The following is a 21,444-nucleotide window of genomic DNA, read 5'->3' as shown; positions in this document are numbered from 1 at the left end:
CACATAAGGCAATTATAGGGTTTGTGGGATACACAAGGCAATTATAGGGTTTGTGGATACACATAAGGCAATTATAGGGTTTGTGGGATACACAAGGCAATTATAGGGTTTGTGGGATACACAAGGCAATTATAGGGTTTGTGGGATACACAAGGCAATTATAGGGTTTGTGGGATACACAAGGCAATTATAGGGTTTGTGGGATACACATAAGGCAATTATAGGGTTTGTGGGATACACATAAGGCAATTATAGGGTTTCTGGGATACACAAGGCAATTATAGGGTTTGTGGGATACACATAAGGCAATTATAGGGTTTGTGGGATACACAAGGCAATTTTAGGGTTTGTGGGATACACATAAGGCAATTTTAGGGTTTGTGGGATATTTTGGTGAAACGATCACCAATTCAATGGAATTGCAACCTTCTGCATGCACTGTGCATTCTTCCATCACATGTGCAGTTGCACTCTTCCATCAGAATCACAGCTGATTCTCAAGATCTTGCACACTAATGAGATGCTATCGAGCTCACTCTACTACACTGTCTTAGCCAAGGACTACATGCTTTCTGGTAAGTTTTGATTACAATACTGAGTGGGGTGAATTTATTTTATGAGAGACATGATTTTTTGTTAACTAGTAAATAGTAGCCTACAGCAAAGTGTTTAACCTCTCTGCGCACCGAACCCGTTAGCAGGATTAAATTCAACAACATATGTGATCGCTACATAAATAGTCATATTGAACATTGATGAAAATACAAGTGTCTCACATGGTTCGAAAGCCTAGAATCTTGCTAATCCAACTGCGTTGTCAGATTTAAAAAATGATTTATTGCGAAAGAATACGCTGCGATTATCTGAGCACAGACCCCCATATCAAACTACTTATTCAGCCAGTACTTGCGTAACGAAATCACAGATTGCATTGAAATAAATAATTTACCTTTGAAGATCTTACTCTGGTTGCAATCCCAAGGCTCATTGTTACACAATGAATGGTATTTTGTTCGGTTAAATCCATTTTTCAATATCCCATGATTCTTTGTTGTAAAAAAAACCTTTCCATTGAACGCTGGCGTAAGGACCGTTCTTTCGCCATTGCCAATCCTACCGCGAAGGAGCAAAGCTTATTACGCACAGCAGTATTTCGGTGACTTGCACCTTCAGCTGTTTATTTATCCAACATCATGGCGAATAAGTCAAAGAAAGCTAATTCTAAGACTAGATATACGAATGTAGAAACAATTTTGGAGGAAATTCATTGTGAAAGTGAGACAGATCTGCTTTTTTGAAGACTCCATTTTGAAGACTGAAACTGAGGCATATTTTTTGAAAGGAGAGGACATTGTTTTGGACTGGTAAGTTGCTCTCATGCTAATGCCGTTGTTTGAAATTAATACATTTTATTTTATTTGCAATATATAAAGATGCAATGAAATGGGTAAAGTACACGTTAGCTAGCCATTGTGAGTGAGGGTCTGTTTGTTTGTATGAGAACGACCATAGCCTGTGTGTGTGTGTATATATATATATATATATATATATATATATATATATATATATATATATATATATATATATATATATATATATATATATATATATATATATATATATATATATTACACTTTTGGCCCTTAGGCACATCCATGCCTGCACAAATATATTTGGGCAGATGAACACTTGTGGCAGGAGCAGAAGGGACAGGGCTTAGTGCAGTGGTGCTGTAGCCAGCAAACTCCTTGATGCTCCCTCTAATGTAGACTGATTGGAGGAAGCATGCTGGCTGTGTTGAGATGTATGGGTTTGCGTTCTACACAATACCATTTTATATAAAATTTCTCCTCAAGGACATCATGGTACTGAAAACAATGGATACGTGTATGTATGTGAAAAGTCATCAAGTTATGGCAGCAATCTACCTCACCAAGGAAAGTGATAAGAATAAAAGCACCACATTGAAGCTGCCCAGCAACACCCGTTGGGGTGGTGTTGTCATCATGTTTGGCAGTCTTCTGGAGGGGAAGGAGTCTCCAAGAAATGGCCATATCACAGTCTGCCGATATGGACAGCCCCATCAAGAGGATCCTCCTGGATGATGTATTTTGGGAGAGAGTGGTAAGCAGCCTGAAACTCCTGAAACCTATAGCAGTAGCCATGGCACGGATTTAGGGAGACAATGCCATCCTGCCTGATGTTCAGACTCTGCTTTCAGATTTAAGAGAAGAAATCCGTACTGCCCTGCACACTTCCCTGTTGCTCCAAGCAGAGGAAACTGCAGTTCTGAAATGCATCAAAAAGCGTGAAGACTTCTGCCTGAAGTCATATATGCCGCAGCGTACATGTTGGACCCCAAGTATGCTGGCAAGAGCATCCTGTCTGGTGCAAAGATCAACAAGGCCTATGGTTTCATCACTACCGTCTCTACCGGCCTGGATGAGGGCAAGGTTCTTGGCAGTCTGGCGAAGTACACTTCCAAGCAAGGGCTTTGGATTGGAGATGCAATATGGCAGTTGTGCCAACATATCTCATCAACCAGCTGTTGGAGGGGACTTTGTGTATCTGAGGCTCTTTCCCCTGTTGCCTCCATCATCATCCAAATCCCATCAACATCAGCCGCCTCAGAGCGCAACTGGTCCTTGTTTGGGATCACACACACCAAAGCACGCAATAGGCTGAAAAATAAAAAAATTGGTGGCCATCAGGGAAAATTTGAGGCTTTTTGAGCCTGATAATGAGCCATCCTCAACAAGGTTGGAAAGTGACATTGAAGATGAGGCCTCAGAGTCTGATGTTCAAGAGGTGGGCATTGAGGAGGTCCAGGGAGAAGACATGGAAGCCTGAGAGGAAGACAACCAAAGCTTTAGTTTCTAGACTATCATGTTGTAAATGTTTTTGGGAGATGCAATGGATCATTGGGGATCATTCAATATCCCCTTTGTTATTCAGTGAAATCATCCCATGTGAAGAGTCAACTCATTTAATTAAAGTTCAATTCGTAACTAAATTATTATATATATTTTTTATTGAAGGATTTAATCATTTGCAATTATGTCTACTTATGAGAAGGTAAAATGTTTATATTTGTCTCCATATGATATGGTAAATATATCCAATGCAGAAAACATCTACATTTAAATGGTATTAATATTAATTTGCATATATTCCCGTTCATTTCCACAGAAAGTTTCCACCTGAATATTCCCCAAAATGTGCAACCCTATAAGTTAGACAACAAGTGCTCATTGTGCAAATGTATTCATGTTTTCAATAAACATTGAAAACACTGGTGTCTGTGCCCAATAATGTTTCTACCATGTTGTGTCGCTACCATGTTGTTGTCATGTGTTGCTGCCTTGCTATGTTGTTGTCTTAGGTCTTGTCGCTCTTGTCTGTGTGTTTTGTCCTATATTTAGATGTATTTAATTGTTTATTTTGAATCCCAGCCCCTGTCCCAGCAGGAGGCCTTTTAGTAGGCCGTCATTGTAAATAAGAATTTGTTCTGAACTGACTTGCCTAGTTAAATAAAGGTTAAATAAATAAAAATAAATATAGTTTACATGTTGTCAACATTCTAAACCACCTGTCTGTTTTGCCCCATAGTTGGAAACGTGTCGGTTTTGTTGCTAAACCACCTACCTGTGCAAACACGCTGTCCATTTAGCAGTGCTGAATCTTCGGGGCCGCCATAATGTGTACGTTTTCCTTTCATATTTCATGATTTTCATCATTCTTTGGTCGAGTTTGTTTGACGCCACTGACTATTTCCACTAAGGCCATGACCGTGTAGGGAAGGAGGAGGCAGAGTGTTATCAAACAGACTGTTCTGTGTTCAGAGGAGGGCAATGGGGTTGGGGCCCAGTTCCTGGAAGAGCACGCTCCGTCCTTATATGCTCGTAAACAAACACACATACATCAATACTGATATACACCCAACAACCTGAAAGCAGCCAAAACCCTTTCAAAGACTCATCTGGGTCACTCCTAAACAAACACACACACAGACACACGCACACAACTCAGACCAGTATCTGTAACTGAACTTGAAGGCACGTGTTTCTGATTACCAGTACATCAACGTTCCTTTGTTGCCATGGCAGCTGCAGAGCCTGGTTACCCCGCGTGGCCTCCTCTATTAAATTAGTTCCTTTTTCTATTTTCTCTCTCTCTTTAATCTCTCTCTATCTTTCTCTCCCTCTTTCTCTCAGTGAATAGTGTGGATATGAAAGGAGAGATTTACAGGGTATGCTGTTACGTAAGCACAACACAACACAACACCATGGACTGCTATTTATGTGAAGGCTGTACTTCGCTTTCTGCCAGAGCACTGGAAAACATGGAGGATCATGGCAATTGGTACTCGCTCTCCAGAGTCTTGAAAAACAGTGCATGGGAGGGAGTTGCCTACCTCTCCCCTCCCCTTCCTCTGTCTCCGTAGTGATATAGGGGAAATCTGGAGAGATCTAGTTAAAGGCTTGTACACGATCAAGCCATCAGCTTGGGGTCAATTCCATTTAAATTCCAGTCAATTCAGAAACGTAAACCCAATTCCACATTTTCCTTATTGAAAATAATTTAGGATAATTGGAATTTCAGTATACTTATTGAATTAAATTGGAATTGACCCCAATCCTGCTGTCCAGTGACATAAAATATCAACAACCAGGACGCTATAGGACCAGACAGACAGAGCTGTACTCTGTTATCATAGCCCTGGGAGGATGGCTGTGATTACTAATGGCTGCTTCAATTGTTGAATAACTGTTGTCATGTAAAATGGGGATGTTCGTGGTGCTTTTCAGCTGAAGACATGTAAACTGGATGGGGATATCACTGTTAACTAGGAATTGATTGGAAATCTGTAGTGATTTGTTTATCCGGTGTCTCCTCTCCACTGTCGCTCTGATGCAGTGAGTTGCTTTGGCTACAGGCTTTCAAAGCTAGGGCCTGATACTGGTATACCTAATGAGTGAACAGTGTTGTATATTGTGTGTGTTCAGGGCATGGAATTGTCGCAGGTCATCTTGACATTCTAAAAAGCATTCCAAGGTCACGTTGAATGGAACTGTGTGTGAGCGTGCGAGGAAAGCGTGTATGTGTGTGCCCATACCTCGTCCCCAAAGTAGGCCAGTGCTGCTGTGGTTGCTGCCCTGTTGACATATCCCACATTACCTCAGCCAACATCATGCAGTAGCTTAGAACATGTACTACACTGCAAATATTGAACCTTCAGGAGCTTATGCTAAAACCCCAGGAAAACAGTGTAAGACACAGCTCAGGCAAATAAATAGTCTAACCCTCAAATGAGAACTGGTCTGTTATGGTGGTGCTTGATTCTGTGTCTGTGTTTGTGCGTGCGTCCATCTGTGTGCCTGTATGTATTTGTGGGCTTTCCTGAGTCCAGTCGTGTGATGAGGCTATCTCCTCTCTCAGAAGGGTTTACTGGGGTAATTCCACACTGTTTACTGTAAACGACAGACACCAGCTGAAACCAAATTGTGTGTGTGTGTGTACTGTTTTGTTCTAATACCTGTTTGTTCTTCTACATGGCTCTGTGTGTGTGTGTTCATGTAAAACTACCCTGCATGTGTGTCTGTGTGCGGTTGCAATGTGTATTTGTTGTAGCTATGTGGGACTATTGTTAAGATGTATGAGTCAGTGGTGCATTATCAAATCTCCCCAGACAGCCAGGTGTGTCCCTCCCTCCCTGGAGATACTGTGTGGCCGACAGGCCCTGGGTCCAGACCGCTATGGCTGATACTGTGTGGCCGACAGGCCCTGGGTCCAGACCGCTATGGCTGATACTGTGTGGCCGACAGGCCCTGGGTCCAGACCTCTATGGCTGATACTGTGTGGGCGGAGATCAACAGGCCCTGGGTCCAGACCTCTATGGCTGATACTGTGTGGCCGGAGATCAACAGGCCCTGGGTCCAGACCTCTATGGCTGATACTGTGTGGCCGGAGATCAACAGGCCCTGGGTCCAGACCGCTATGGCTGATACTGTGTGGCCGACAGGCCCTGGGTCCAGACCTCTATGGCTGATACTGTGTGGCCGGAGATCAACAGACCCTGGGTCCAGACCTCTATGGCTGATACTGTGTGGCCGGAGATCAACAGGCCCTGGGTCCAGACCGCTATGGCTGATACTGTGTGGCCGGAGATCAACAGGCCCTGGGTCCAGACCTCCATGGCTGATACTGTGTGGGCGGAGATCAACAGGCCCTGGGTCCAGACCTCTATGGCTGATACTGTGTGGCCGGAGATCAACAGGCCCAGGGTCCAGACCGCTATGGCTGATACTGTGTGGCCGGAGATCAACAGGCCCAGGGTCCAGACCGCTATGGCTGATACTGTGTGGCCGACAGGCCCTGGGTCCAGACCTCTATGACTGATACTGTGTGGCCGGAGATCAACAGACCCTGGGTCCAGACCTCTATGGCTGATACTCTGTGGCCGGAGATCAACAGGCCCTGGGTCCAGACCTCTATGGCTGATACTGTGTGGCCGGAGATCAACAGGCCCTGGGTCTAGACCTCTATGGCTGATACTGTGTGGCCGGAGATCAACAGGCCCTGGGTCCAGACCTCTATGGCTGATACTGTGTGGCCGGAGATCAACAGGCCCAGGGTCCAGACTGCTATGGCTGATACTGTGTGGCCGACAGGCCCTGGGTCCAGACCGCTATGGCTGATACTGTGTGGCCGGAGATCAACAGGCCCTGGGTCCAGACCGCTATGGCTGATACTGTGTGGCCGGAGATCAACAGGCCCTGGGTCCAGACCTCTATGGCTGATACTGTGTGGGCGGAGAACAACAGACCCTGGGTCCAGACCTCTATGGCTGATACTGTGTGGGCGGAGATCAACAGACCCTGGGTCCAGACCTCTATGGCTGATACTGTGTGGGCGGAGATCAACAGACCCTGGGTCCAGACCACGATAGCTGATCAGTATCTAATGGTTCATCCTTGGGCTGCTGTGAGTAAGCCTCTAATCACTGACTGACTGGCACTCACCTATCTCGTCACTACCCTCCTGACTCCTGCGTCATGTCTGTCTGTGTGTGTTTCTATCTGCTTTGTATCTGTGTCTGTATTGTACCCCTCTGTCCCCAGGCAGCTGTGCTAAATCAAATCTGTACCATAAACCATGTGTGTCTTAGACTGGAAGCTGCTGATAGGGTGAACTGTCTCTAACATATAGATATCTATAGAGGGGCTATGGCTCACTCGCACAACCTCAAAATGAGGTCACCCTACCCTGTGTTGAATCAAAAGATGGAAGGATGCCTGCTCCTTCTGTTAACTGATAGGTGTGCTGTGCTGTGCTTGGCATTGCAGTGGCATACAAACCAATGTTGCCACCACTGTGGTCATTTCATTTCAAATGACTTTATTCGTATATGAAGCTTTGAAAATTACAACAAAGAACACTTACAGTGCAGTCAACACAACATTACAAAACAATATGCATACGATTCCAAAACATATTACTTCCCAGGAACATCATTTTAAATGTTTTTTTTAACTTAACCTTTATTTAACTAGCCAAGTTAGTTAAGAACAAATTCTTACTTACAATGATGGCCTACCCCAGCCAAACCCTAACGACGCTGGGCCAATTGTGCACCGCACTATGGGACTCCAAATCATGGCCGGCTGTGATACAGCCTGGAATTGAACCAGGGTCTGCAGTGCCTTAGACCTCTGCGCCACTCGTTCGTTGTTGAAACCTAATGTCTCAGTCTAACACTATTTCTCCATCTCTCCCCAGGACTGGCAGTTTGACGACGGTGCGCCCCCTCCCTCTAAGGTGGTGGAGGACTGGCTGAGTCTGCTACGGTCTCGTTTCCTGGAAGACCCGGGATGCTGCGTTGCCGTGCACTGTGTGGCTGGACTGGGCAGGTGAGGGGACCAGCTCAGTTGGTAGAGCATGGTGCTTGCAACGCCAGGATATTGGGTTTCCCGGGACGACCATACGTAAAAATGTATGCACGCATGACTGTAAATCGCTTTGGATTAAAAAAGGAATTTTCACATTACAGATACTCTGTAGGGGACCAGTAGGATACTTGGTAGGGGTCCAGGTAGGATACTCTGTGGGGGTCCAGGTAGGATACGCTGTAGGGGTCCAGGTAGAATACTTTGTAGGGGTCCGGGTAGGATACTTTGTAGGGGTCCGGGTAGGATACTTTGTAGGGGTCCAGGGTAGGATACTCTATAGGGGTCCAGGGTAGGATACTCTATAGGGGTCCAGGTAGGATGCTCTGTAGGGCTCCAGGTAGGATACTCTGTGGGGGTCCAGGTAGGATACGCTGTAGGGGTCCAGGTAGAATACTTTGTAGGGGTCCGGGTAGGATACTTTATAGGGGTCCAGGTAGGATGCTCTGTAGGGCTCCAGGTAGGATCCTCTGTAGGGGTCCAGGTAGGATACTCTGTAGGGGTCCAGGTAGGATACTCTGTAGGGGTCCAGTAGGCTGCTCTGTAGGGGTCCAGTAGGCTGCTCTGTAGGGGTCCAGTAGGATGCTCTGTAGGGGTCCAGTAGGATGCTCTGTAGGGGTCCAGTAGGATGCTCTGTAGGCGTCCAGCAGGATGCTCTGTAGGGGTCCAGTAGGATGCTTGGAAGGGGTCCAGCAGGATGCTCTGTAGGGGTCCAGTAGGATGCTCTGTAGGGGGTCCAGCAGGATGCTCTGTAGGGGTCCAGCAGGATGCTCTGTAGGGGTCCAGCAGGATGCTCTGTAGGGGTCCAGCAGGATGCTCTGTAGGGGTCCAGCAGGATGCTCTGTAGGGGTCCAGCAGGATGCTCTGTAGGGGTCCAGCAGGGATGCTCTGTAGGGGTCCAGCAGGATGCTCTGCAGGGGTCCAGCAGGAATCTCTGTAGGGTTCCAGTAGGATGCTCTGTAGGGGTCCAGCAGGATGCTCTGTAGGGGTCCAGTAGGATGCACCGTGTGGCTGGACTGGGCATGTAAGGGATACTTTGTTTACTTACATCTGAAAATGACTACTGAACAGATTCACAAATCCACAGACTGTACCTTTACGCCTGGGACATATAGGGGAGACAGTCAGTGAAAAATAAAGTAGTTCATTTAGTTTGATGTGAATAGACAACAGTGTTTGAGTCATCATGCCTGTCATTGCTTATAATCAGATCAAGGGGGCATTGTTGACCAAGGTATCATGGGGAACAGGACCCAAGAGGTTGTGTTGACTGTCACTGCAAAGACTGAGCTTGCACAGTGTTTACCATGTTAATCTGACAGTCAGTTGGTTAAACCTGGGTTAACTGTACCCAACACCCAGTGGCAGTCGGTGCTGTTTAAGATCATGGAGGATTATTATTTATTTTTTATGAGCACGTCCTTATTTTTATTAGAGCATATTGGATGACTGTCATTCATATTCCATTCACCCAGTTCAATGTAACATCAATAGGTTTAGGCTACTTCACGATACTCTAATTTTCCCTATACCCATCATGAGGTTGTTACAACCTAGTCTACAAATGAAAGTTTACAACATACAGTGGGGAGAACAAGTTTCTGATACACTGCCAATTTTGCAGGTTTTCCTACTTTCAAAGCATGTAGAGGTCTGTAAGTTTTATCATAGGTACACTTCAACTGTGAGAGACGGAATCTAAAACAGAATCACATTGTATGATTTTTAAGTAATTCATTTGCATTGTATTACATGACATCAGTATTTGATCACCTACCAACCAGTTAGAATTCTGGCTCTCGCAGACCTGTTAGTTTTTCTTTAAGAAGCCCTCCTGTTCTCCACTCATTACCTGTATTAACTGCACCTGTTTGAACTCATTACCAGTATAAAAGACACCTGTCCACATACTCAATCAAACAGACTCTAACCTTTCCACAATGGCCAAGACCAGAGAGCTGTGTAAGGACATCAGGGCTAAAATTGTAGACCTGCACAAGGCTGGGATGGGCTACAGGACAATAGGCAAGCAGCTTGGTGAGAAGGCCACAACTGTTGGTGCAATTATTAGAAAATGGAAGAAGTTCAAAATGACGGTCAATCACCCTCGGTCTGGGGCTCCATGCAAGATCTCACCTCGTGGGGCATCAATGATTATGAGGAAGGTGAGGGATCAGCCCAGAACTACACGGCAGGACTTGGTCAATGACCTGAAGAGAGCTGGGACCACAGTCTCAAAGAAAACCATTAGTAACACACTACGCCGTCATGGATTAAAATCCTGCAGCGAACGCAAGGTCCCCCTTCAAGCCAGCGCATGTTCAGGCCCGTTTTAAGTTTGCTAATGATCATCTGGATGATCCAGAGGAGGAATAGGAGGTCATGTGGTCTGATTAGACCAAAAAGCTCTATTTTTGTCTCAACTCCACACACTGTGTTTGGAGGAAGAAGAAGGATGAGTACAACCCCAAGAACACCATCCCAACCGTGAAGCATGGAGGTGGAAACATCATTCTTTGGGGATGCTTTTCTGCAAAGTGGACAGGACAACTGCACCATATTGAGGGGAGGATGGATGGGGCCATGTATCGCAAGATCTTGGCCAACAACCTCCTTCCCTCAGTAAGAGCATTGAAGATGGGTCGTGGCTGGAAACACACAGCCAGGGCAACTAAGGAGTGGCTCCGTAAGAAGCATCTCAAGGTCCTGGAGTGGCCTAGCCAGTCTCCAGACCTGAACCCAATAGAAAATCTTTGGAGGGAGCTGAAAGTACGTATTGCCCAGTGACAGCCCCGAAACCTGAAGGATCTGGAGAAGGTCTTTATGGAGGAGTGGGCCAAAATCCCTGCTGCTGTGTGTGCAAACCTGGTCAAGAACTACAGGAAATGTATGATCTCTGTAATTGCAAACAAAGGTTTCTGTACCAAATATTAAGTTCTGCTTTTCTGATGTATCAAATAATTATGTCATGCAATAAAATGCTAATTAATTACTTAAAAATCATTAATGTGATTTTCTGGATTTTTGTTTTAGATTCCGTCTCTCACAGTTGAAGTGTACCTATGATTTAAAAAATTTACAGACCTCTACATGCTTTGTAAGTAGGAAAACATGCAAAATCGGCAGTGTATCAAATACTTGTTCTCCCCACTGTAGGTGCACAAGTCGAGAGAAATTAGAGTAATCAAGGTGACACATTAAATACCGCCTTGCACACTCTTGCCTGCATCTATCTGAACTAGGCTGTAATCATCAGTCCAAACGGTTGCAAAAGAGTTTCTATTGGAGAAATGCATATAGGTTTATCCCTGTTTTGTTCTGTTTGCTTCCATTTAAGAAACGTTTTTCACTAGAACCGGCATCATTCTTTGGGGATGATCACCTGCACACAAGTTGACTTTCATAGCAGTCACATACGAACGGCATCATCACTTTGCTCGTTGTATAATTCCTCCTCTCACCTTTTCACTTCAGTTGTGCACAACACTACAGCTGTCTGTGACCAGGCAAAAAAAACTTTCCAAGCCTTCATACCATAACCACTACACACACCCTACATCGTTGTCACCATATTAGCTAATGTCATAGCCAACATAGTTACTATAGCTCATACATTAGTAATCCCGCTACAATCCCGCAGTGCAGTGTACAGCAAGCAGTTTAGCAATTACACCGGAGTGCCCCAGTGGCAATACATTTATAAAACCGAAAGCTTACCTTGACTTGGAGGAGTTCCAGTGTTGGATAACCTTAGCCAACTTGCTAAAGTAAATACAATTCCTCTCTGTTTGAGCTGTAGGTTGAGTATGCTAAATTAGCTACAATAGCTGAAAGTAAGTGAAAAAAATTGAACGAAGTATAGCTAGTTCACTATCTCTCTGCTGCTTCTTAATTTTTGAAGAAATTAATTTGTTCAAAACTGTTCAACTCTCGCATTTCTCTCTCTTTTATGCACTGCAGTGCTAGCTATTTGTAGCTTATGCTTTCAGTGCTAGATTAATTCTCTGATCCTTTGATTGGGTGGACATGTCAGTGCATGCTGCAATTACATGAATCACTGTGTAAGTCTATAGAAAGGGGTGAGAACTATGAGCCTCCTACTTATTATACTAAAGTAAATGTTACCAGAAAAGGACGGAAAATAGCTGTCTTTTGGCTTACACCATGGTGCTACCCCAGAGAGTACTGTTGAGGCTACTGTAGACCTTTGTTTCAAAGCAGTGTATTTTAATCAGTTATTTGGTGATGTGAATATATTTAGTATAGTCTTATCTAAAAAAAGTATGTTTCACAAAAACAAAACAAACATTTACTGAGTAGGAGTGTCCTCCCCTTCCTCTTCTGAGGACCCTCTGCTGACACCTCTACCGGTTCAAGAATAGGATGGGCACCTCTTTGGTTGCATCTCAAATGCCCTCCATTCCCTGTACACTATATATGGAATAGAGTGCCATTGGGGACACACACATCTCCAGGGAAAGGAGAGTGGCCTTCTGAGAAAGCCAGATAATGGAACCAAGTATCCTTCTAGCTCAGAACTTCCCTCTACACAGCCACAGTGAGGTAGCCTGTTCCCAGATCTGTTTGTGCTGATGTAACATGTCCAAAGGAGTGGACAAGAAATCACAAACAGATCTGGGACCAGGCGAACCGTGAGGTGCCCACCACATCAAACTGAACCCTCTTTCTAGACCCATGTCTGTATACCCAGCCCCCCCCCCCCCCTCTAGCCTAGCACTGGGCCAAAGTCAACACCAACCGTCCCCTTGGTGCCGCAGTAAGGCAGTAATCCCACAGTATTATTAGAGGCACCGGGGGAGTCTGAAGACGAAACAGGAAGGAAGCTTTTCGGAGGCATTTGTTTTTACGGTTCCCGCTATAACATGCAAACGTTGGGCTCTTTCCATTACCTTTTTGCTGGGATCAGGCCCGGCCCCAGTCGGAGAGGAGCGGGGGCTAATACCCTATAATTGAATCTGCTGTTCCTTTGAGTGATTATATCAGGCCCCAGCCCAGCTCTCAGCGAAGGATAACTAGAGATGACCCTGGATCCACCCCTCAGTGTCTGCAGCAGGGATAGGCTAACTTTCCCTCCATTCTCTCAGAAGCTGTGAAGGGAGAAAGTGACTTGTAGCTAACAACCGCCCAACTGGGACACGTTTTTGAACAATACGACAGTATTATACTGATCAGTCTTTCTATAAACACATACACACTGTGTGGCTGCTGCCATCCTTCATCTTTGAGTGTGTGGTGGAGCATGTACACACACATACACACTGTGTGGCTGCTGCCATCCTTCATCTTTGAGTGTGTGGTGGAGCATGTACACACACATACACACTCACAGTGTAGCTGCTTGAAGTGTATACTGTAGGAGACACACACCCGAACACCAGAAACAAACTGCTCAACAGAATGTAGTGGGGGGTAAAGTCATAAAACACAGTGACGTGGGGGGGAGGGGCCACCGCCCCTGGCGGTCTGGTTTGGGGGCGGTGAATCCCCATCTCTGACGCACGTCTCTTCCTCCCCAAGGAGCTAGCCTCGGCTTTTGAAAGGGTGCCAATGTTTTCTTGGACCAACTTTTTTTTTCATGCGTTTCAGATGGGGAAACACTTTTTCAGCACTTGTACCCTTTTTCTATGAGGGGAGGCTCACTAAAAGGGGGTTGCAGGCTTCAGTTTAGGTAAAGTCTTTTGGATTTGTGTGTCTAACAGTAAAAACCTTGATGGCCGCAGATTGATCTGTTAGTCTGCCCCTGGTTATGCTGAGAACTGATCTGCCATGTTTTTGTGGCCACTTAGAAATCTCTATCCTCCCTCGTCATTAAAAAGAACACAAAATTCAGAGTTTATAGCGGACGAGCCCCCTTCCCTTCACCTTATTAGGAAGAAATGTTGAGCTAAAGCTTTTGTGGATTAAACTGGTTACTGGAAGTGGAAGATTGTCTGGCTTAAAGCACGTGGCTCTGTCCGTGCCTTGCAAGGATTGTGCTGTTTGAAAAGGTTGTGCATGGGACAGTGTACACACACACACACACAGCCAACTACAGCCACATACGTATTGTTTCAAACATGGAGTAGCCTTTCGATGTCCCACCCTCAGCACCCCCCACTTCCCAAGGCTATGCTTAGGGACCCTTTGCGTCCCATCTGGAACGTAATCAAAGAAAGAGAGATCTTTTTCTATCAGTTTGTGCAGGTAATCAGCAAGTGGTAGTTTCTGACTGGGACTGCTGTGCTTGTTCCGTCTTGGCAGAGCCCCGGTGCTGGTGGCGTTGGCACTGATCGAGAGTGGGATGAAGTATGAGGATGCCATCCAGTTTATCAGACAGTGAGTATCCCCCCTCTCTTCCTTCTTTCCCTCCCTCCCTTCTTCCTTCCCTCCAGTTGTACAACAGACTAGATATCCTTCCCTCCCTCCCTCACTCCTTTCCTTCCCCTTCCTTCCTTCCTTTCTCCCTCCTTCCCTCCAGTTGTCCACCTGACTAGGTCTCGGTCTCTCTCTCTCTTCTTTTGTTCTATCAAACCATTGCTTGATCATCATCTACTGCAGTAATGTTATGCAACTTCCCACTGGGCACACATTGGTTGAATCAAAGCTGTTTCCACATCATTTAAATGACGTTGAACCAGAGGTGGGACTAAGTCACTATTATTCCAGTCACAAGCAAGTTACAAGTTCCTATTGTTCTGGCAACGAGAAAATAAAACAATCGCTTTCTGGTCGCTAATCTAGATATATGAGCCCGCCTTTGCTCGCCAATGTTGATCATTGGTCAACAGTTGAGATGCCCAACTTTTTGGTTCTGAGGCACAGATTGTTTTTGAAACAAGAATTTAGTGCAATGCCACAGGCCTATGTTAGTGACCAGATCGAAGAAGCAAAGGTAAAGATATAAAATACAAATGGTAGGCTATATGTATTTTTCACATTCAGTTTCACCCCCCCCCCCCCCCCCAAATCTTCTCACTGTGCAAGCTCACCCGGCCTGTGTTGATTGACAGTTTACTTGTCTGTTATTTTATTTTCTACCAAGTCGAGTCTCAAGTCCATGTCATGGGACTCAAATCCACACCTCTGCGTTGAACCAATGTGGAATAGACATTGAATTGACGTCAGTGCCCAGTGGGTTGTTGCTCTTGAGTAATATTACATTCATTGTCATGGCAGTCAGACAAACTATTCTTTGACTATGATTAAATTACTTATGTATCTGTATTTGTTTAATTAAATGGCCCTATTATGAGAGGATTTCAACCTCTTCAGAATCAGATTAGGTATTTTTATCTAGGGCTGGGCAATATGGCCTAAAAATCATATCTTGATTTTTTTTTTTTTCAAATTTATGGGCAATTCATGATATGTATCAATTCAAGGGGCTTCATTGGCATGGGAAACATATGTTTACATTGCCAAAGCAAGTGAAATGGATAAACAAATGTGAAATAAATTATTTAAAAATTACTTGATTTTCTCAAATTAAGCTTTGTTGCACAAATAAAGGTCGATACACTACATTTCCAACAGTCAGGAATAATATAAAATTATACCTAGGCTAAATATACTGAACAAAAATATAAAATGCAACAATTTCGCTCTTGCTCTCTTTTTATACACAGTTAAAGTCGGAAGTTTACATACACTTAGGTTGGAGTCATTAAAACTTGTTTTTCAACCACTCCACAAATGTCTTGTTAACAAACTATAGTTTTGGCAAGTCGGTTAGGACATCTACTTTGTGCATGACACAAGTCATTTTTCCAACAATTGTTTACAAAGATTATTTCACTTATAATTCACTGTATCACAATTCCAGTGGGTCAGAAGTTTACATACACTAAGTTAACTGTGCCTTTAAACAGCTTGGAGAATTCCAGAAAATGATGTCATGGCTTTAGAAGCTTCTGATAGGCTAATTTACATAATTTGAGTCAATTGAAGGTGTATCTGTGGATGTATTTCAAGGCCTACCTTCAAACTTAGTGCCTCTTTGCTTGACATCATGTGACAATCTAAAGAAATCAGCCAAGACCTCTACAAGTCTGGTTCATCCTTGGGAGCAATTTCCAAAATGCCTGAAGGTACCATGTTCATCTGTACAAACAATAGTACGCAAGTATAAACACCATGGGACCGCGCAGCTGTCATACCGCTCAGGAAGTAGATGTGTTCTGTCTCCTAGAGATGAACGTACTTTGGTGCGAAAAGTGCAAATCAATCCTAGAACAACAGCAAAGGACCTTATGAAGATGCTGGAGGAAACGGGTATAAACGTATCTGTATCCACAGTAAAACGAGTCCTATATCGACATAACCTGAAAGGCCGCTCAGCAAGGAAGATGCCACTGCTCCAAAACCGCCATAAAAAAGCCAGACTACGGTTTGCAACTGCACATGGGGACAAAGATCGTACTTTTTGGAGAAATGTCCTCTGGTCTGATGAAACAAAAATTGAATTGTTTGGCCATAATGACGATCGTTATGTTTGGAGGAAAAAGGGGGCAGGCTTGCAAGCAGAAGAACACCATCCCAACTGTGAAGCATGGGGGTGGCAGCATCATGTTGTGGGGGTGCTTTGCTGCAGGAGGGAGTGGTGCACTTCACAAAATAGATGGCATCATGAGGTAGGAAAATTATGTAGATATATTGAAGCAACATCTCAAGAAATCAGTTAAAGCTTGGTCGCAAATGGGTCTTCCAAATGGACAATGATCCCAAGCATATTTCCAAAGTTATGGCAAAATGGCTTAAGGACAACAAAGTCAAGGTATTGGAGTGGCCATCATAAAGCCCTGACCTCAGTCCTATAGACAACTTGTGGGCAGAACTGGAAAAGCGTGTGCGAGCGAGGAGGCCTACAAACCTGACTCAGTTACACCAGCTCTGTCAGGAGGAATGGGCCAAAATTCACCCAAATTATTGTGGGAAGCTTGTGGAAGGCTACCTGAAACATTTGACCCAAGTTAAACAATTTAAAGGCAATGCTACCAAATACTAATTGAGTGTATGTAAACATCTGACCCACTGGGAATGTGATGGAAGAAATAAAAGCTGAAATAAATCATTATCTCTACTAGTATTCTTTATTCTTAAAATAAAGTGATGATCCTGACTGACCTAAGACAGCTAATTTTTTTGGCTAGAATTAAATGTCAGGAATTGTGAAAATCTGAGTTTAAATGTATTTGGCTAAGGTGTATGTAAACTTCCGACTTCAACTGTATACTCAACAAAAATAGAAACGCAACATGCAGCATTTTCAAAGAGGTTACAGTTCATATAAGGAAATCAGTCAATTGAAATAAATTCATTAGGACCTAATCTATGGATTTCACATGACTGGAAATATAGATATGCATCTGTTGTTCACAGATATCAAAAAAAAAATGTGGGGCCGTGGATCAGAAAATCTGTCAGTATCGGGTGTGACCACCATTTGCCTCATGCAGCACGACATCTCCTTCGCATAGAGATGATCAGGCTGTTGATAGTGGCCTGTGGAATGTTGTCACACTCCTCTTCAAAGTTGCTGAATATTGACAGAAACTGGGACACTTTGATGTACACGTTGATCCAGAGCATCCTAAACATGTCTGGTGAGTATGCAGGCCATGGAAGTGCTGGGACATTTTCAACTTCCAGGAATTGTGAATATGTCCTTATGGCATGGAGCCGTGCATTATCATGTTAAAACATGAAGTGATGAACATTTAAATTCTCTGGCAACAGCTCTGGTGGACATTCCTGTAGTCAGCATGCCAATTGCACACGTCCCTCAAAACTTGAGACATCTGTGGCATTGTGTTGCGTGACAGAGCTGCACATTTTAGAGTGGCCTGTTATTGTTCCCAGTACAAGGTGCACCTGTGTAATGATCATGCTGTTTAATCAGCTTCTTGATATGCCACAACTGTCAGGTGATGGATTATCTTGGCAAAGGAGAAATGCTCACTAACAGAGATGTAATCAAATTTGCACAACATTTTACAGAAATAAGATTTGTGTGCAAATGACACATTTCTGGGATCTTTTATTTCAGCTCATGAAAAATGGGACCAAAACTTTACATGTATATTTTTGTTTAGTGTATAAGCCTTCCACAACTATAATAATTAAATGATTTTACCGAAATAGTTTAACCTCCTTTTGTTTAATTATCACTGATCTGGCTTTCAAGTCGGTCTATAAAAATGCAATTTTTCTTACACATTTTACCAGAACCATGCACATCCACTAATAATGACAAACGTCTGGTAGCAGGCATTATAGAACATTAACACAGGTCTCATAAACAATCTATCAAGCACAAGCCCACGTGCTAGTGAGTAGCCAGCTAATCTGTATATTTAAAGTCTAGCCAACTTGGATGTAGGTAGAACCTTTGAACTGTATAGACGGGTTGGTTGTTTAGCAACAAAACCAATGTGTGCGCAACTGTGGAGCACAACAGCCGGGTTGGCTTAGAATGTTGACAACATATAAACTATATTTTGTCTCCAATATTTATTGAAACATAAAAATACATTTGCACAATGAGCACTTGTCTCTCACGTGCATCCTTACAGTTGTTGGTTAGCTAGCGAATTTCTGCCATATTAGCATTGACATGATATGGACATGGTATTAAGAACCAGATGAAACTAGCTGAAATCAGCTACTTATGATTCCCAGCCATCTGTTGTTGCCAGCCATCTGACAATCCAGAATCACAACAATTCATGGACTTCCACCACATTGAAGTGTGCACATTGTTTTTGTGATGTTACCAGCTAACCCATGTATGTACACACCCTCCTGTCCATCACCAGCTGTTTGAACAACATAGCCTGCTCACTATGTTTAGATGTTGAACTCAAGTGGCCTACCTGGATAGAAGATTTCTCAGAATGAGAACAGGTTGCCATTTCCTTATATAAATGTGACTTCTTTTTTTTTTTACAGGAAGCGCAGAGGGGCGATCAACAGCAAGCAGCTGACCTACCTGGAGAAGTACCGCCCCAAACAGAGACTGCGCTACAAAGACCCACACATCTTCAAGAACAAGTGCTGCATCATGTGACCCCCATTTCCACCCTCAGCCAATCAACTGCCTGCCACCTGATCGATCTGACCCGAATGGATAACGACGATGGACGAGTCCACAGCCAATGCACTTTGTGACTGAACTATGAGAACTATGAATCATGGAGTGAGCTAAGCAGCTCCACCAGGGGAAGGGTGTGATGAGTCTCCCTGGTGCCTAAAGATGGCTCTTACTGAGGGGGCCAATGGATCAAGTCCTCCTTGAATCTGACTTTTTATCCAAGAGCCAGCCGGAGGTAGCTTGGAATGGATGGTGGATGTGGCACAGGACGTTGACACTCGCCACATTGAACTCCGTCATCACCATGGGGTTGTGCCTCGCTGCAAATGATTTGACTTGCAGTTGACTTTGTCATTGTACCTCCAACGCCCCCTTGCTACCAAATGGTGGTAACGCCTCAAATCATTGTCTGAAAGAGAGACAGCTTTAGCTGTATGAATATGAAACCAATGTGAATCATGAGGGAGTGGGAATGTTTGTGCCTGGTTGCCCTTTCTCTCCCTGCCTACAGCAGGGGGACTGAGCTGTTTTCTGTTCACTCCTTGTTCCAAGGTTAATGCTATCCGGAATCCTTGGGCCATCCTTAACCCTTACCTAACCCCAACCATAACCCTTACCTAACCCCAACACCATCCTTAACCCTTACCTAACCCCAACACCATCCTTAACCCTTACCTAACCCCAACACCATCCTTAACCCTTACCTAACCCCAACACCATCCTTAACCCTTACCTAACACCAACACCATCCTTAACCCTTACCTAACCCCAACCCCAACACCATCCTTAACCCTTACCTAACCCCAACCATAACCTTTAGCATTTTACATTTAAACTTGAATAGAGAGAAATAGTAATGGCGTCTTTTTGTAGCCACTAACTCTGCCGTGGTTCGTTGGACAAAGCCTATGGGGAAATTAATGCCATTTTGTTGGGTTTTTGGATTTGGATTTTGAAGCATTTATGTAATCCAAAATGCGCATAAAGGCTTCATCTATAAAGGTCATGTTAACTGACTGATATTATCTCATAGAACAAAACATAAAATCTCCTAAACCTGTGTTAACCTTGACCTTATTTTAGGCTTTTATCTCAAAACCTTATTCTTTCCCCATTTTATTTTCCACATAGGCTATGGCTGAACGAACCTAAGGTAGCTCATTTCATGGACGTCCCAAGGATACTGGATAGCAAAGACCCTTGTTCCAATGCCCTGATAATGTGCTTACTGTAATATATTTTTGTCATGATGCTTCTTTCTAGCTTTAATATTCAGTGGTCTTGCAGATGAGGACAGGTGGGAAGGTTATAGGAATAAGGTGGGGTGCACTTGGATAATAACCAACAGTTTTATTTGTACTGTACCTACACTATGTAATTGATGTTAGGACAGGTATGACTATTCACTTACACTGGCTCATGTGGCAAATGGGTGTATGGGACAAATTAGGGTGACGTTGCCCCTAGACGCTGATCTTGGGTCAGTTTAGCATTTTCCCCACTAATGGTTAAGGTTAGGATTGGTTGAGGGTAAGCTGATCCCAGAGCTGTACCTAAGGGACACACCACCCCAGAGCGTATGGGACACTGTGAGTGGAGCACACTTGGGTGGCTCTATGTTCATATCCTGTACTGAAACGTGGCCCTCTTTCTCTCTGCACCATGCTTTTTGTTACATGGAGGCTGTTTGCTGAATCTACCCACATGGAGTAAAATGTTGTTGAAGTTTAGGGTCACAGTGGCCTTTCGAGGGCCCTTTGATTTAACCCACCCGCCCCCATCTGCATAGCTGGTTAGGCCTACACAAAATGAATTGTTGTTTTCTAGTTACTAGCCCAGTTTCTCTGATATCAGGTCAACTCTTGTACAGGTGTAGTTAGTTTACACCTCACCAGACAGACACACAGCCTTGTCTCTGTTCTCAGCATTGAAAGTCGCCTTCTTCTGTCAGCCTTTGAAGAAACCACCTTCAGTTGTATAGAAATAATAAAATATTTCAGTCATCCACTGTCCATTCCTGGTGCTGTCTGGTGTGATGAGTAGAGCTGAGTGGGAGTATTGTGTGAGAGACCCGCCAGTAGCAGCCATCCACTGTGTTTTAGTGACTCACTACTTTCATTACTCTCTCTTGAAGCAATGCTACCACCGGCTGGACGCAGTGTGAATTTCAAACTGTTCTTGATGGACTCAATCCAAAATACTATTAATATATTATTAATAAATCAGAGTATGACCAAAGTCTTAATTGTATTGAAAGTCATATTTAGTTCTCTGAGCAGTAAAAATACCTGTTTTGCCAAGTAGATAGAAAGATAGAAATGCAAGATAGAAATGTGATTAGTTAAATGTGTTGGGTAAGATTGGAAAACAGCCACATTGGGATTCGAACTTGCAACCTTGTGTCATAGC

General features: G+C 44.0%; 1 protein-coding gene across 6 annotated transcripts in view; it reads left to right on the top strand.

Moving 5' to 3' along the window:
• The window catches only part of LOC109903406 (protein tyrosine phosphatase type IVA 3), a 61,665-nt gene extending 40,618 nt beyond the window's left edge, over positions 1-21,047 (top strand). For all 6 annotated transcript variants that reach the window (XM_020500086.2, XM_020500081.2, XM_020500085.2 and 3 more), the window contains 3 exons: positions 7,780-7,910; positions 14,208-14,282; positions 18,894-21,047. In XM_020500086.2, coding sequence (XP_020355675.1) covers positions 7,780-7,910; positions 14,208-14,282; positions 18,894-19,011 — 324 coding nt within the window. In that variant the 3' untranslated portion in view covers positions 19,012-21,047. The remainder of the gene's footprint in view (positions 1-7,779; positions 7,911-14,207; positions 14,283-18,893) is intronic.
• The last annotated feature ends 397 nt before the right edge of the window (positions 21,048-21,444 follow it).

This window comes from Oncorhynchus kisutch, linkage group LG14, assembly GCF_002021735.2.
Source record: "Oncorhynchus kisutch isolate 150728-3 linkage group LG14, Okis_V2, whole genome shotgun sequence".
Classification (NCBI taxonomy): domain Eukaryota; kingdom Metazoa; phylum Chordata; class Actinopteri; order Salmoniformes; family Salmonidae; genus Oncorhynchus; species Oncorhynchus kisutch.
The sequence above is the reverse complement of the archived record's forward strand: the minus strand, read 5'-3'. Positions and strand labels throughout refer to the sequence as shown.